The following is a 14,417-nucleotide window of genomic DNA, read 5'->3' as shown; positions in this document are numbered from 1 at the left end:
TTTTTTAATTTTTTAAATTTTTATTCTATATTTTCGACTTCTTTTTTACCATATAATGTCATTTGTATAACAAACCTTTGGTCTTAGAAACTCTTCGTCTCAACGATACGACAAAAATATCTTCAAACGATTCAGGATGCATCGATAGCACGAACGCGCGAAACAGCTGAAGTAAACGGTAAGACGCTCGCGATAAACGAGCGCGAGTAATTGTTCAAAAAAGCGAGGGACGTTGGCGGCAAGGAAAAGATGGCCGACCGAGTGACATTTCTGAAGGGAGTTCGCAAAAGGCTGCTTGCCAGGCCTGTACGCGTTTCATGCGCGGCAAGGAACACGCTTTGGTCTCCCCGGATGAGACCAGTCGCTCATCCCGACGGAGGTCTTCCCGAATATTTCAAGCGATCGAAAATGTCATCCGCCGAGGACACTCTGCCCTTTTCCTGTCTCCGTTAACAACGAGAGACTACGGATCGCTCGAGTCGAAGTTGATTAAAGGGACCTGTAGGCGGTGTCTCCTCTGAAGCGAGAACGCCGTAGGAAAAAAGAGGCTGCCTAAGCTGAAAACCATCCGTCAAAGACTCGCCGGCTAAAATTTAAATAAATTCGTACCGCTCCTTCGCCATGCGCATCAGTGAAATACCTGTGCCACGACCACGTTTTATATAAAGAGAAACTTCCCGGCGGCGCGCAGGCGAATTAATCACACGTGACTCCGCGCCGCGAACTCCGTAGCGCATTTAATCCGCCGGAATTTACCGTGCTTCGAAGTTTACGGCACTTTGGCACTTTCTGTGCAATTAACGTCGCCTCCAGCGTACTGTTTCTCCACCGGCGATATTTCTTCCCTTTTCTTTTTTTTTTTATTTCCATTTCTTTTCCTTCCTTTCTCTATAATTCCGATACTAACGGGAGGAAATTACGCGTAATTTCGATCCTTTTAAACGTCTGGCGACGATGAACAACGATTATATACGTGCATTATGAGAATCCACGATCATTTCGCCAGATACGATCGCCAAACGATTATCACGTATTTGTATTCTCTGCGCGCGAGGTGTTCATTAGTAGGGACGCAACAACGCTCTGATGAGAGTACCGAAATTATACCATCTCCCGGTAATTTAATATAAATGAATCCAGGCTTTACCCGTGTGTTATCCAGCGAAACAAGAGGTTACCAGCACTCTGACGCAGAATGTGTATCTACACGTTCGTAACAGCGTCGGCGATATTCGCACCCTTGTTCTAAGAGCGGGTATCTGCGTCTAATCGATACGCCTAACCTCTGACCTATTATCGCAGACCGCTAGTAAGTTCTTCGTAGATATCGTTGCGCAAGATTTAGTTCACAGCGGCTTCTGGGAGTTGTTCGATAAATCGTCCAGCTCCCCTTCCTCTAGGTACATACGTACGGTCAAAGGCACTTCCGCTCGGTGCACTCGTCAGCCAGCTCTTTTAAAAATAGTAGAACGCCAACCGGCACGCGGCGTTCCACCCTGATCTCTCTCTCTCTCTCTCTCTCTCTCTCTCTCTCTCTCTCTCTCTCTCTCTCTCTCTCTCTCTCTCTCTCTCTCTCTCTCTCTCTCTCTCTCTCTCTCTCTCTCTCTCTCTCTCTCTCTCTCTCTCTCTCTCTCTCTCTCTCTCTCTCTCTCTCTCTCTCTCTCTCTCTCTCTCTCTCTCTCTCTCTCTCTCTCTCTCTCTCTCTCTCTCTCTCTCTCTCTCTCTCTCTCTCTCTCTCTCTCTCTCTCTCTCTCTCTCTCTCTCTCTCTCTCTCTCTCTCTCTCTCTCTCTCTCTCTCTCTCTCTCTCTCTCTCTCTCTCTCTCTCTCTCTCTCTCTCTCTCTCTCTCTCTCTCTCTCTCTCTCTCTCTCTCTCTCTCTCTCTCTCTCTCTCTCTCTCTCTCTCTCTCTCTCTCTCTCTCTCTCTCTCTCTCTCTCTCTCTCTCTCTCTCTCTCTCTCTCTCTCTCTCTCTCTCTCTCTCTCCCCTCTCTTTCCCCTCTTTCTCTCTCGCGCCATGATGTAGAAAATGGTTACCGTTCTGTTGTTTGATCGAAAAATCTCGCATATAGAATGTCAGGGGAAATGATGCATCGAGGACACTTTTATACGATAGTCGGATATTCCGTCGATGGATCGTCAGCGTTGTCACGCACGGGCTAAGCCAGAACATGAAAAGAACATCCTAATACCCTGGAACGATTTTCATGAAATTTACTCAACGCGTACGATCGAAGAAACGTTATTGGAGTTGACGAGTTTGCATGACGATGGAAATATTTCATGGAACGTTGAAATATAATGTTAGAGGACGTAGCGTGAATAGTGCGTAAGAATGTGAAATGTAGATAGAAATGTGGGAAGGGAAATTCAGAAATTTGGAAAGAACCTACGGAGTTTTTTTGAAGTTTTAGCGGGTTCGAAAGTCTGAGAGAATTCGAGGGTTTTAAAGATTTCAAGAGATTACCATAACTCTGGCCATCCTGACAAGTTGATCCCAAAGGTTTCAGAGGATATTACAAGCATTGACGAATTCAGAACTATCGAGAGATTTTGGAAATACCGAAAACATTAAGTTCGGAGAATTTCACAGAATTTCGATAATTCTGGTTCATGAACTTTCGGTGTTCTGTAGTTTCCAAAAGATAGAAAGATCTTACGAATATGCTAAAGTCCAGGGATTTCAAAGATTCGTCGTGTGTCAAGCGTTGAAAAATTGTAAAATTCGAGAAACTTCCGAACGAGAAATTCCAGAGATATGTAAAATCTTCTAAATCTTCTCGAATCCCTAGGACTTGGCTATCTCGAAAACCGCAAGTGTAATCGAAGTACTATTTCCTAAACTGTTAAAAGCAGTGGAACTCAGTGATACGTTTATAACCATTGGAACTCCTGTGTTCCTTAGAGACATCGAGGATCTCTAAAACGCTAGAATGCCTCGCGAAACTTCCGGAATCGCCAGAACTCTCGAAACTTCCAAAATTCCCGCAATCGTCGAATCAATCAGAGTCCTTCGACTTTCATTCTCAGCCGCTCCTTTAAACTTTCTACGCTTACAGTCGATATGTCACCGATACTTATCGATATATAAAATCGTTTATGCGATGAAACGAATCAAAACTAACTATACAAAATTCGCGAGATTAATTCGCTACTAACATTAGAACTATACGTGATTAAACTGTAACTTTGATATCAAAGAAAACAATATGAAAAGTACATGGACGGATATATAATACAAATCAGAGAACAAATCTTTGTCCATGTACGTACTATACAAAAGTTCATTCAATAATAATCAATGCTTGTCGCTACCGTGACACGTTTATAAAATTTCTATGAAAGATTACCGATCAGTGATTTTGACTACTCTGATAGTTCTAACGTTAAAGATCAAACGGTAGAGTAATATGTAAAAATTGCATTGGAGAAATATTATTAAAAAACGTAGATATATATAGAATAATAAATACCTTACAGAATTCTGACACATAAGTTACAGATCCAAGAGGAAATAAATAATACAAGAAGAAATTTCGATGATCTAAAAAAGAACAGTTTGTCATTCAGAATCCATAATCTACGTTCCCATAACGATAAAGTCAAGAACAATGGTTTCAGTGGAACAAGAATTGAAACTGAAATGTCGCGATGGCGCAACGTTGGTCCTTAGTAGATTAACAGACAAAAGAATATAAGACGATATATTAGGTCGTCCGAAAAGCTTCTTTCGTTTTATAAGGAAATAGTGGATGCCCATTTTATATTATTTTATCCAATTACGTATGATCCATTTTGTTCTATCAAAATAAAGATCGCAACAATCGACAGATTAGACGTTTGTATAAAGATGCGTCGTTGTAAAAGACGTGTCTGTAAAAGAAAGACGCTTTTCGAACGACCTAATAAGATAGACATAGACGTAGAATGTCGAATTCTAGAGACATTCGATCTACAAATACGGTAACTACGCAAACTGCAATCGGGAGCAAGGCATCGATTAACAGTGAAAGGAAGGTCGCTCGAATTTCCACGATACCACCGAACTGATCTGTGATAATTGAAGCCCGCGCAAAGCCTCGGTACCGCCCACTATTGTCGCATCAGTAAGTTAACTTTATCACGCGTACGGTCATTTATTCCAGCGCGTATCTCGATCGAGCTACCTTCCACACCTCGGCAAAGATCACAACCACATAGCGAAACGGCTAAAACGATATCGTTTCAGTGGCCGTTGAACGATCTCTATCGAATGATCAAACCAAACGTCTAATTACGGATTTCGATCCCCAACGGTACTAAAACATTTTTTGTAAGAATAGCGTAAGTTTTCCTTTCTTTTCCTTTCTTTTGTTTTTTCTTTTTTTCTTTTTTCTTTCGTTAAAGCGGAGTATCTTCGATGGAATTCGTTGATTCGAAACCGATTGATTGGCTCATCGAGCCCATATCTGCTGACCCGTTAAGTCAAACCCAGACGTTCTGCATTTTACGTGTCTAAGCTAACGTATAAGTTCCATCGTGCACGACTACGTTACACAAACCGTTACAATGTCTCTTCACTCGGAGGAAATCTCTGGGAAACGTAAGATAAGAGGGGAACGATAAATTACCCGCTATTGGAGAAACCTCGGATATTAAAAAGCTATTAAGCGTTGGATATTAAAGAGGTATCTGTTTTCTGTCTTTCTTTTTTGTATGCCTTTGAAAATAATTATTGGAAGAAAATGGAAGTACCGTACGGCAGAAATTTAATCGCCGGAATTAAAATTGAATTGAATTTCTTTCTCGTATTAATTAGGTTAGTATGTAAGAGCGTAATGTAACATTTAATGGATATCGTGAATTTTAAAGGGATTAAGAATACCAATGTCCTTTAACCTTCTTCTTTCAATATTATAAAAGTAGGAAAGAAAAATAGGACAATGTACGAGTACGCGTATGGATCATGTCATCGAACAAAATATAGAGCAGAGAGAATATTTCATTGACAAACTCCGTTTTGCGCATCGACTCTGAAATATAATTATCTCTTGCCGTTTCGCGTCATTGGCCATTTAAACGCGTTAGCCGCTTGTAAGCGTCAAAAGCATATTTTTCGTTTAACCGGGCAAGCGCGGTTGATCCACGAGAATCAGCCACCGCACGCTCGTTTCTTTGACACACAATTCTGTTTAACGTTATATACAGATGCGGTTGGCGGACTAAACAGTTACTCGTTGATGCATAAAAATTCGAGCGTTTATAAGAGAAAAGGAGCAAAAAAAAAAAAAGAAAAGAAAGTAGGAGCAGGGGGGAAGGTAACAAAAAATAAACAACTCGAGCTACTCGGGACGCTCGTTTCACCGTGTACGAGGAAGAAAGAAATACGAAAGAAAAAAAGAAGTTGCTGTCCTAAATTTATAGTCGCATCGCTCTTTCATAATTAAAACGCAGTACGCGCGGAAAGTACGCGTACAGAGGGCTCTAAAATTCTTTTTTAAACTTCACCATAGCGGATGAAACTTTAATATCCTCAACGTGGCTTAAACATCAGACTTTGTACCCATTCCCCTTCTGTATCGTAACTCGCGGCACGTCAGTCATATTAAAAGTATTCGCCGGCCTGTGTTGTATACGCTGGTCTCGTGCCACCAGTTTCATACCGCTCTAGAACTACTTTACCGGTGTGCCGGTGGCGCAAGTTTTCTCAAAATCGTTATCCTCTTTATATTGCAGAACCGGCGGTGGCAGTATGCTGAATGACGTCAACATCTCCGCGATATTGGACTCGTTCTCCGTCAGTTACGATAAAAGAGTAAGGCCGAACTACGGAGGTGAGTAGAGGATACGACGTCTTTTTTTTTCTCTCCTGCCTATCGATAGTCTGATCATTCGACCACTCTCTGTGGTAGCGTCGATATATCGTGCGCAAAACCGCAATCACTGGAACGACAACCGACGCGACTAACGCTGCCGCCAGACTAATTATCGTTGCCCCGACTAACGAACCTAACAACCATCCATAGAGAAATCAGGTTTTGCCTACGATGTTCGATTACTTTCGCATATACCTGCTTAATCGTCGCATTTCTGATAGTCGTTGCACGGACTGGGCGTACCGAGAGTTTGTTCCGCAGCGAACAAAGTATCGCCATTGAAAATTAATATATTACGCGTCTCTCTTACTATATAAAAAGAATGTTCGAAAGTTCGAACGAGAAGCTCGATGCTTTCAAGACGCGACGAATTACGAAACTTGCGCTTGGTTCGCTGCGAACATCGAACGAAGATTGCAACGTGTGCTTGGATCCAAATGGAATGAAATTCGCGATGAAAGTGGCTAGATAGCGATGCTGAAACGTGGCTTTCATAACGAACCACACGAACACGCAGATGTCGCGAAGGGAGAGGGGAAAAACGAGCGGCGAAGGAATAAAGTTAAAATCGACCAAGATCGAGAATCGGCCCTCGAAACAGGAGAGGCACGATTTTAACGATTGAAACGCGAGCGCGCGCGAACCAACCAACTCCGTGAAAATGCCGTGATAACGAACGAACACCGTCCGGAGACGTTGATCGGTACGTGACAAAGGGATAAAAGCACGACGACAACACGGAAGGGATAGAGAAACGCTTGGGGAAATATTTTTGACGCCGTTTACTCTTTCGTCGCGGACGATACAGAAAAGAATATTCCGGACAATGGGGAGAAACCTCTGGTGGGCGTGTACTTTGGCCGTGTGATGAAAAATCTCAGCTAGATACGAATACGGAAGGATGAAAAATTCCCCATTCGCGGTTCGCTTTCTCTACGTCAGTCATTTATTGACCCGTTGATAAACAATTTCGAGCAAGCTACTTTTGATAAGCGTGATATTTCTCAGAGAGATTAATGATACATTTTATTCAAAAAGAATCGTAGGTGTATTTTATGTATCGGTGAATTAGAATTCGATCGAATCATCTCGTTTCCACGGAATTTTTATGGCTACGTATTTAGAATTATAAAATGGAATATTATCAGGAATAGTATCAGGAATTAATCATACGGTTATAGATTAGTTTCATTCCATCCGTGAACAATGCTTTCGCCTTTCTAAATATCGAAATGATCGTACGAAGACTATCGTTGGAAAATCTCGCTTTAAAAATTACACACTAACATTCATGGTAGCTACATCGGGATTATTTTTAACTCGATCGTAGTTTCTTATCGTTTAAACATCTTTCAAGACATGAAAAAATGAGAACAAACTGCTACTAACCTGCGAACTTTATCGTTTCAGTTTTATGTTAAAGCTTCTTCGCAAACGTTAGATGTCTTTCCGTTTGTTAAAAAAAGAGCGAAATTGCGATAGAAAATTCGAAAAGAACAGGATCAAATTAATTAAGTAACGAAAAGATTAACAAGCGAAGAAAAATACGTCTCTATCGACTTGCCGTGAACGTAAATCGTTCTAAAAGAAAGTTACTCGGTTTGGTAAACCCATCGTCGGGACAGGGGATGCCAGCTGGCGTCCAAGAAACCGATAGGTGAAATTTGTTTACGTTGGAAGTGAATGGAATCGGTGGCGTTCGAGCCCCATAAACCGAATCCGCCGTTTTCAATTCCCGCGATAAAGTCGAATTTTCGGCCAGCTCCATAGAGGCAGGGCGGGGCTGGAGCGCTTCGATAAAACTTGGATCGATGCTGGGACGCGGCACGGGTTGCCACGGGTTACCGTTAACGGCATCTCTCTACTCCAGCCACGTTCCGCCACACAGTTCTTCACCTTCGATTACAATTTCAACATTCATTCCGTCAGTCGGCCGTCATCTCTCTGTCACTATATACCGCTGCGGTCCGTTCTCGAATTTCCGCTTCGGTCTCACGATCCTCCTCGTGGTAATCCCGTCACCACGTGTCATACTCGAGAAATATATGAAAAGTTTCCATAGATATGTAAACGAAGATGATTTATCGCGCGATTCTATAGATAATTCGTTAAATCCGAATCTTAGATTAGGCAAGTTGAGATTCGTTCTATTAGAATTCGGAATGAGATATTAATCAGCGTTCGAGACAGTCACTCAAAAATAGCTGATCGATCTTCGATCGATTAGATCGAAAATAAGAGAACTTCTTGTTAGATATTGAAGAGAATCGTGATTCGATCGGTATTCGGATCAGCCGAACAATTAACACTCGAGTTAGTTAGGCAATCGCTGGTCAACCGAAATCGCTTCAACCGAGAAGCAATTAGTTCCCACGTAGAATTAAGGCCTGTAGTAATTATTCACGGTTATCTCGGTTGGTTTAGACGTTGTTTGCTAAACAAGCCAGTAAAATATAGCTGTGTCCAATCGAGTTACTTTTGTCATATTTCGATAGTAACGTAAGGTATTTCAAACTTGAGAATCGGATTTAAAAACTTCACAGATACCTGGTCAAACAGACTAATAAAATAGAGGCGAGTCACGCAAATCACGTCCATGATTTTTCGAGAATATCGCAAAGTATTTGGAAGCTGAGAATTGAATTTAGGGTCCGCGTCGTCGTACGAGAAAGAAAAAAGGTCTTGGCGGCGAAATCGCGACTAACGAGATAGTCGGAGGGAATTCTGGCGGAAAATTTCGGTACGTTTTAACCCGCGAACGTGTCCAGAGCAGGAGAAAACAGTAAACAGCAACACGCTTTATTTATTCGCCACTGCTTCGGAACGTGTGCATTCATTTTCATTCCTGGGCTGATCCTGTGCTGGGACAGTTCCAGGAGCGACTCCTGACGCTGGCCGCGAGCCACGGTGACCCACGGAGGTATGCCACAATTGCGGTTTCTTGCTCTTTTCCCGCGGGAGACAATGCCGGAGAATTGCAGACTCCGAAAAGTGTGCCGACCGCGCGAATTACTCCGTGAAACAGCTCCCTATCGGTTCTCTTGTTTTGCCTCGAGACGATCGATTTTCTTGGGCTACTTTTAGAACCGCGCACAGGCCCCCTTCGAGATCCCCGATTCTCCCGTTGAATATTCGACGAATGTATTCCCAGTAAATTACCCAAGGGAACAGGAAGAAGAGAAAGAAATATAAAAATGCGACAAACGTCGCAGATTGATCTGTGCGCGGAGCCAAATGGCAAACACGCGTCGTAAATAAGAGACCGATCGCGGAATTTCATTCGAGGCTCGTCTCGTTCGCTTTTTCTCGTCGTGGGTCGCTTCGATATTTCGCGTCCGATAGAATGCATTACATTCACGCGTTTCGAATTTATCGCTGCTCTGGCAAAAATGCCTATAAATCCCGAAGAGAATTTTCAATAGCCCCCCTTATTTTTAGCGCGTTCGCTAAAGCCCGTGGTCGTCTCGAACCGTATCGGTTTCCCGTGGACGTCTCGAATCGTATCGGTTTCCCGCGGTCGAGCCGAGCCGAATCGTCGATCTCTGCGCGGCTGGATGGAAGCGGCTCGAGCCTTCCAGACAGTCTGGATTTACTGGGTCCATGGAATACGAGGTTTTAACATTTAAAATTTAAATGGCTACAGCTTTTTCTCGGACATTACGGACAGGCAAACGGGATATCTTGCATCCAACATGGAATAAATAGACATCCCCGTGGCTGTTTTCGAGTAACCGGCCTTCATTCGATATTCTCCGTAGCACGGTTAAATTTCCAGCATACGATTCTCTTTCATTCCGGTCAAAGTTTACGTAAAAATGACAAAGCACGTGACGAGGAAACACGATGTGTGGATATATGTCTGCGTCTTTTTCTTTTTTCGTCATTCTTGCTTGGCTTTCTCGAACGTAGCTACGAGGCTCGCGTATATTAGCGAGCAAACAATTCGATCGATGGGTGGCTACGTAATTCAATATAGTTCAAGGACTCTGGTGCAACGATGCGCCCTTGGGTGTTCGTTAAACCACTGATCGATGGAGGACGTAAAGATTCGTTGTTAGCTGTAACAATGTTGCGACGCGAGCATCTTCGACGAAACTGTGTATCGGCTACGGGAATACTCGGTTTCAAAGAGACTTAATAAGGGCAGGATATTGAGACGTGGAGAGGCTGATACCGAATACTGACGATTTAGGGGCGATAACGAATACAGATAGGCAATAAGATAGGCTACGATAGGATATATACTGTCAAGGATAGCAATATCATACTCTAAAGTAAATTCTCTATTGTTTGAAAGAGGACCGACAGTGGAGAAACTCTTAAAGACGTAGAGAAAACTAGATCTCATTGTCGAGTGAAAACAATTTCGAAAATAAATCTTGAGACTCGCGTAAAAAAGGAAGAAATACATTTTTACGCTAAGACAAGATCTTTTATTGATATTTGCTAGATAAATTTGTTTCTTGTTAGAATAAAATTAAAGTAAAAAATTTATCCAGAGAATGGAAGAATTCATTTTTACGCTATCCTGGTAGGTATCATTTGTTGTTGTTAGAGTAAAATTATTCGAAGAAATGCAAAGAAATTATCCTTCCTGCGAAGAAAACATCGCGTATTCAAATATAATTGTAAAAGGGTTCCAGATAATAAAATAAAGCAAAGCGTGTAGAACGGCGAGGTTGATATTTTTCGTTGGAAATTCGTTTCCACCGATGTCTGTCGTGTTTGCATTTTTTCCATCTGTCTCTTGTTTTTTTTTTTTCTTTTTTTAAACACGTTCTCATGGGCGATTGGCTTGGAAGGGTAAGCCATACCAACGCATTTCAATTAACCTGATACCACGTACGTTCGTTGCGTTTTGCAACGTGTACGCCGACCCGTCATTGTGAAATATGTGTCCCATATGGGACGTTCACTGGCTATAGGGTTTTAAAAACATCCCAGAAATGGAAATGAAGATATATCGAAGCAGCGCACGATGCCGCTGGCAGAGCCGTTGTTTACGAGTCAACTTTATCGCGAAAATGCCTGCCCTCGTGTTTCTCTCCCTTGGCCAACCTTCCCGACTCTTATTTTTCACTTCGTTCCCTCAAACTTTTCCAACAACCACCGTCTTCCACAATTCTAATGAAATTCTTACGTCCTCCTCGTAAAATCACTCGATGCTCAGACTCCAACTTACACATCTGCGATAATACTCGAACAATTTCGTTCATTTCGATATTTGGATACTAAATATACGTATATATTAAATTATTACCTCCGCGTTAAACTGTCAAAGTTTGAATCGAATCTCGCGAATTTCTCCGTGAAGTTTACCCCGTAAACCGTAACGTGGAACGAGAATGATATCGAGAAACGCGTAGAAAGAATATTTGATGTTTCCGGAAAGTTTTAGCTGGGGCAATTTTTAGGCGTAAAAAGAGAAAGAATCGGTTAGATCTTATGTTTGTAAGAGGACAGGGCTAACAATCGAGCCGTTCAATCAATAGGTTCTTTCTCTTTGAAAGCTACTATTCCGACCATAAAAGACATGAAAATTCGATCAACGTTTCAGCACCGCGTCAAGAGTATCAACGAAGCTCTAAAGAGATAACCAAGCACACGTATCGAGAAACGATGATCCTGGTGGTCCTCTAATCGAGAGTAATTACCACTTTCAGCGATCCATCCGACGTAGCGATACCACTCAATACCCATGACATTCCACACTCACAGTAAAAAAAATTATTCACGAAATGAAACGAAAAAAAAAAGAAAAAGCCAAAAAAAAGTATACCATACATACATACGTATTTAGATACTGTAACGAGAATGATAAGAATAATAACTTAACGATCAGTGAACAAAAAAAAAAAGCCATAGTCACCCCATCGTGTAACTTGTCCGCGGCCGGAAACGGCCGACTCAGTCTGACTAACCTTCGATTTCAGGTCCTCCTGTCGAGGTGGGCGTCACCATGTACGTCTTGAGTATCAGCTCGCTATCCGAAGTGAAAATGGTACTATACCTCTAGGTCTTACTCAGTCATTAACGCTGAAAATCGATTACTAATCATTTCGATCGTTCGATTAAAACATCCCCCACCCCATTTGCCCGAGCAACCACTTCTCTTTTTAGTGCCCGTGTATTTGAAACGACGATTGCCGTCAATCGTTACAGCCACGATCTTTCATGTACATATACCGACACACGATGCACAGATACACGAAACGAATAAACAGCCACGTATATGAATACGAACACACCGCCACAGAATAAAAGGAATTGCTCTTTGAAACGTAACACGAAACAACGGACATACGAATGCACACTCGCAAACACTTACATTGGATGCATGCACGCGCACAGGAATGCATAGATTCTCCCTGAAACTCTCCGTCTTTCGTTTCCTTGTCGCTGGCATAACGTTCACCAAAAGGTTCGACCATACTCTCTGCTCACATCTTTCTTTTACGTGTTCGTGCAACCTGGAAATACTTCGATGATTCGAAACGACCCGGAATATTCCAGCGAATATCGAAAGACGAAGATCGAGCCGCGCTTCGAAGTTTTAAATACAATTTTCCGGATTGGTTCTCCGATTGGAAATCGCCCTATCGTGCAATAACGTCGTAGCCGTGATCGATCAAGCTGCGAGACGTGCAAGAGATAATCGATTAATTGCAGTCCGACCAGAGGAAATTCGTAGGTTTAATCTGGTTCTATCGCAGAGAGAAAAGGAGGAGTCGAGTCCCCGAGGTCTCGAATAGGGCGAACCATCCGTCGCCCATTCGTTCGCTCAACCGCTCGCTCGTTCGTACGTGTCGAAGGCCGATTGGCGCTCTGTCGATGAACTTAGTTCGGTTGCCGTGCACAGAACCGCATCGCCTCGAGCTGTGTGCTCCTTTGATCTACTCTACGTTTCGTGAGAACGCCTGGAACCGCCGCGACAATCGTGTAACACGATTACGATCAGACGATCGCTGTTCAAGCGCGTCTTCCAACCGGCTCGATGTCCAATTCCTTGACACGATGCACCGAAACGCCAATCGACGCTAAGAAATTCTAATTACAAACGTCGAGGTCGTTTTGTTTAATTTGCATCGGCACGAAAGTTCTCCTTTGTACGATATATAGAACGATAGGTGAATCGATTTCTACGAAAAAATTAAAATTAACTTTCCGCTTCTTTTATCGAAATAAATATTTCTGCTTCCAAATAGGATTTTTTCTTGCATATTCTTTTTATTAAGTTTGCCAAGCAGAACCTGGCAGATAGTTGTTAAGCTTACGTTCGTCCTTTTTTTTAACCGTTATTTACTTTCCCGAATTTTTTTTTTTTTTTTTTTTTTTTTTAATTCATTTGTTCCATACACCGAGACGCGTGTTGATTTTATCATACGGAGAAACTAAAATACATAACGGCAGAATTGTTGCGTTTTCCCCAGTTTGCAAACAATCGAGTATCATTCTCGTTCGTCCGGTTCGAATTGCAGTACCAAAGTAAACAAGGTACGATACAAATTTAACTAGCTTTTCATGTTTAAACAATCCAGCCATATTCTGATTTTTACGATTAATGCAAACAAGTACAACCCAAGCAGAATAATGTACGCGATAAATAGAATCAAGTAGTATAGGTAAACGATTCGAGCTACGGCCATGGCTTACCACCGCAACTTCGTTAATGACGAGGCGAACCTAACCTTTCTTTATGGTCAAGAGGTGTGATCAGCTTGATACTATGCATTAAGTCAGCCTGGTTACCATAGTAGCGACTCGTGTTAATGTTAGAATAATTGTGCGCGTGCATGGAACACGCCGACACACGAAATACACGAAACACTCTCGTGGCAAGAAGTCACGAATAGAAACACGACAGAAACACCGAACCAAAAATGGACAAAGTACTATTTCGCGTGTGTGAAACGATGAAAGTGCTCGCAATCACCAAGTAGGCTACACTCAGAAAAAAATAAAAGGATCGAATTCTAATCGTAGATAGAAGTCGGCTCGTGATACCTAGTAGTCTGGGACCGTGAATCGTAGTCCGGTTGGATGGTTTGTATCTGTATTACACGCATAGTTTCTAGAAGGCACAGAACGTTCTATCTTTTTTTTCACTCTTCTCCTTCTCGTCGAATCTCTGGTGACCAATTTGTCAGTACTATACTGTTTTTTGCATACATATATACACATTCTAAACGGCCTGAATCGTTCTGATCTTACGTTTTTCCGAGTGTAGACCAAGTTATTACTCACTGTCTCCTGCTTGTTACTTTTTTAGCCTTTAAGCTATCTGAAGCGTGGTCTGCTCTTGTAAGGAAATGACAAAAAAAAAAATACGAACGAACACTTTTGTTTCCTCTCTATGTAGAAGAATAGTATCTTGTTCAATTTTGGATATATATATATTATATATATATAAATATATTACATACGCACGAACCGTCCCGTTTAGACCATTTTTTAGACGCTAGCTGCTATGCCGCGGTTGCTAAGATGGGCTGCCCGCCTGCCACCACTTACAATTATTATTATTCTATATTTTATTCCACCCGATTAAACCCCTGTTGCCCCCTTT

At 42.1% G+C, this 14,417-nt stretch overlaps 1 protein-coding gene and 1 long non-coding RNA gene across 11 annotated transcripts in view; one reads left to right on the top strand and one right to left on the bottom strand.

Annotated features, from left to right (window-relative positions):
* The window catches only part of LOC105680274, a 153,131-nt gene that overhangs the window by 94,089 nt on the left and 44,625 nt on the right, over window positions 1-14,417 (bottom strand). The gene's annotated exons all lie outside the window — the stretch shown is intronic.
* The window catches only part of LOC100749433 (gamma-aminobutyric acid receptor subunit beta), a 98,335-nt gene that overhangs the window by 47,693 nt on the left and 36,225 nt on the right, over window positions 1-14,417 (top strand). For 5 of the 9 annotated variants that reach the window (XM_012381136.3, XM_012381135.3, XM_024365031.2 and 2 more), the window contains exons 2-3: window positions 5,712-5,809; window positions 11,785-11,852. In XM_012381136.3, the coding sequence (XP_012236559.1) occupies window positions 5,712-5,809; window positions 11,785-11,852 (166 nt within the window). The remainder of the gene's footprint in view (window positions 1-5,711; window positions 5,810-11,784; window positions 11,853-14,417) is intronic. The other 4 variants (XM_012381137.3, XM_033318850.1, XM_033318849.1 and 1 more) reach the window with 1 other exon arrangement.

Source organism: Bombus impatiens, unplaced genomic scaffold (assembly GCF_000188095.3).
Source record: "Bombus impatiens unplaced genomic scaffold, BIMP_2.2 scf_0128, whole genome shotgun sequence".
Classification (NCBI taxonomy): domain Eukaryota; kingdom Metazoa; phylum Arthropoda; class Insecta; order Hymenoptera; family Apidae; genus Bombus; species Bombus impatiens.
This window is presented reverse-complemented; position numbering and strand designations above follow the sequence as displayed.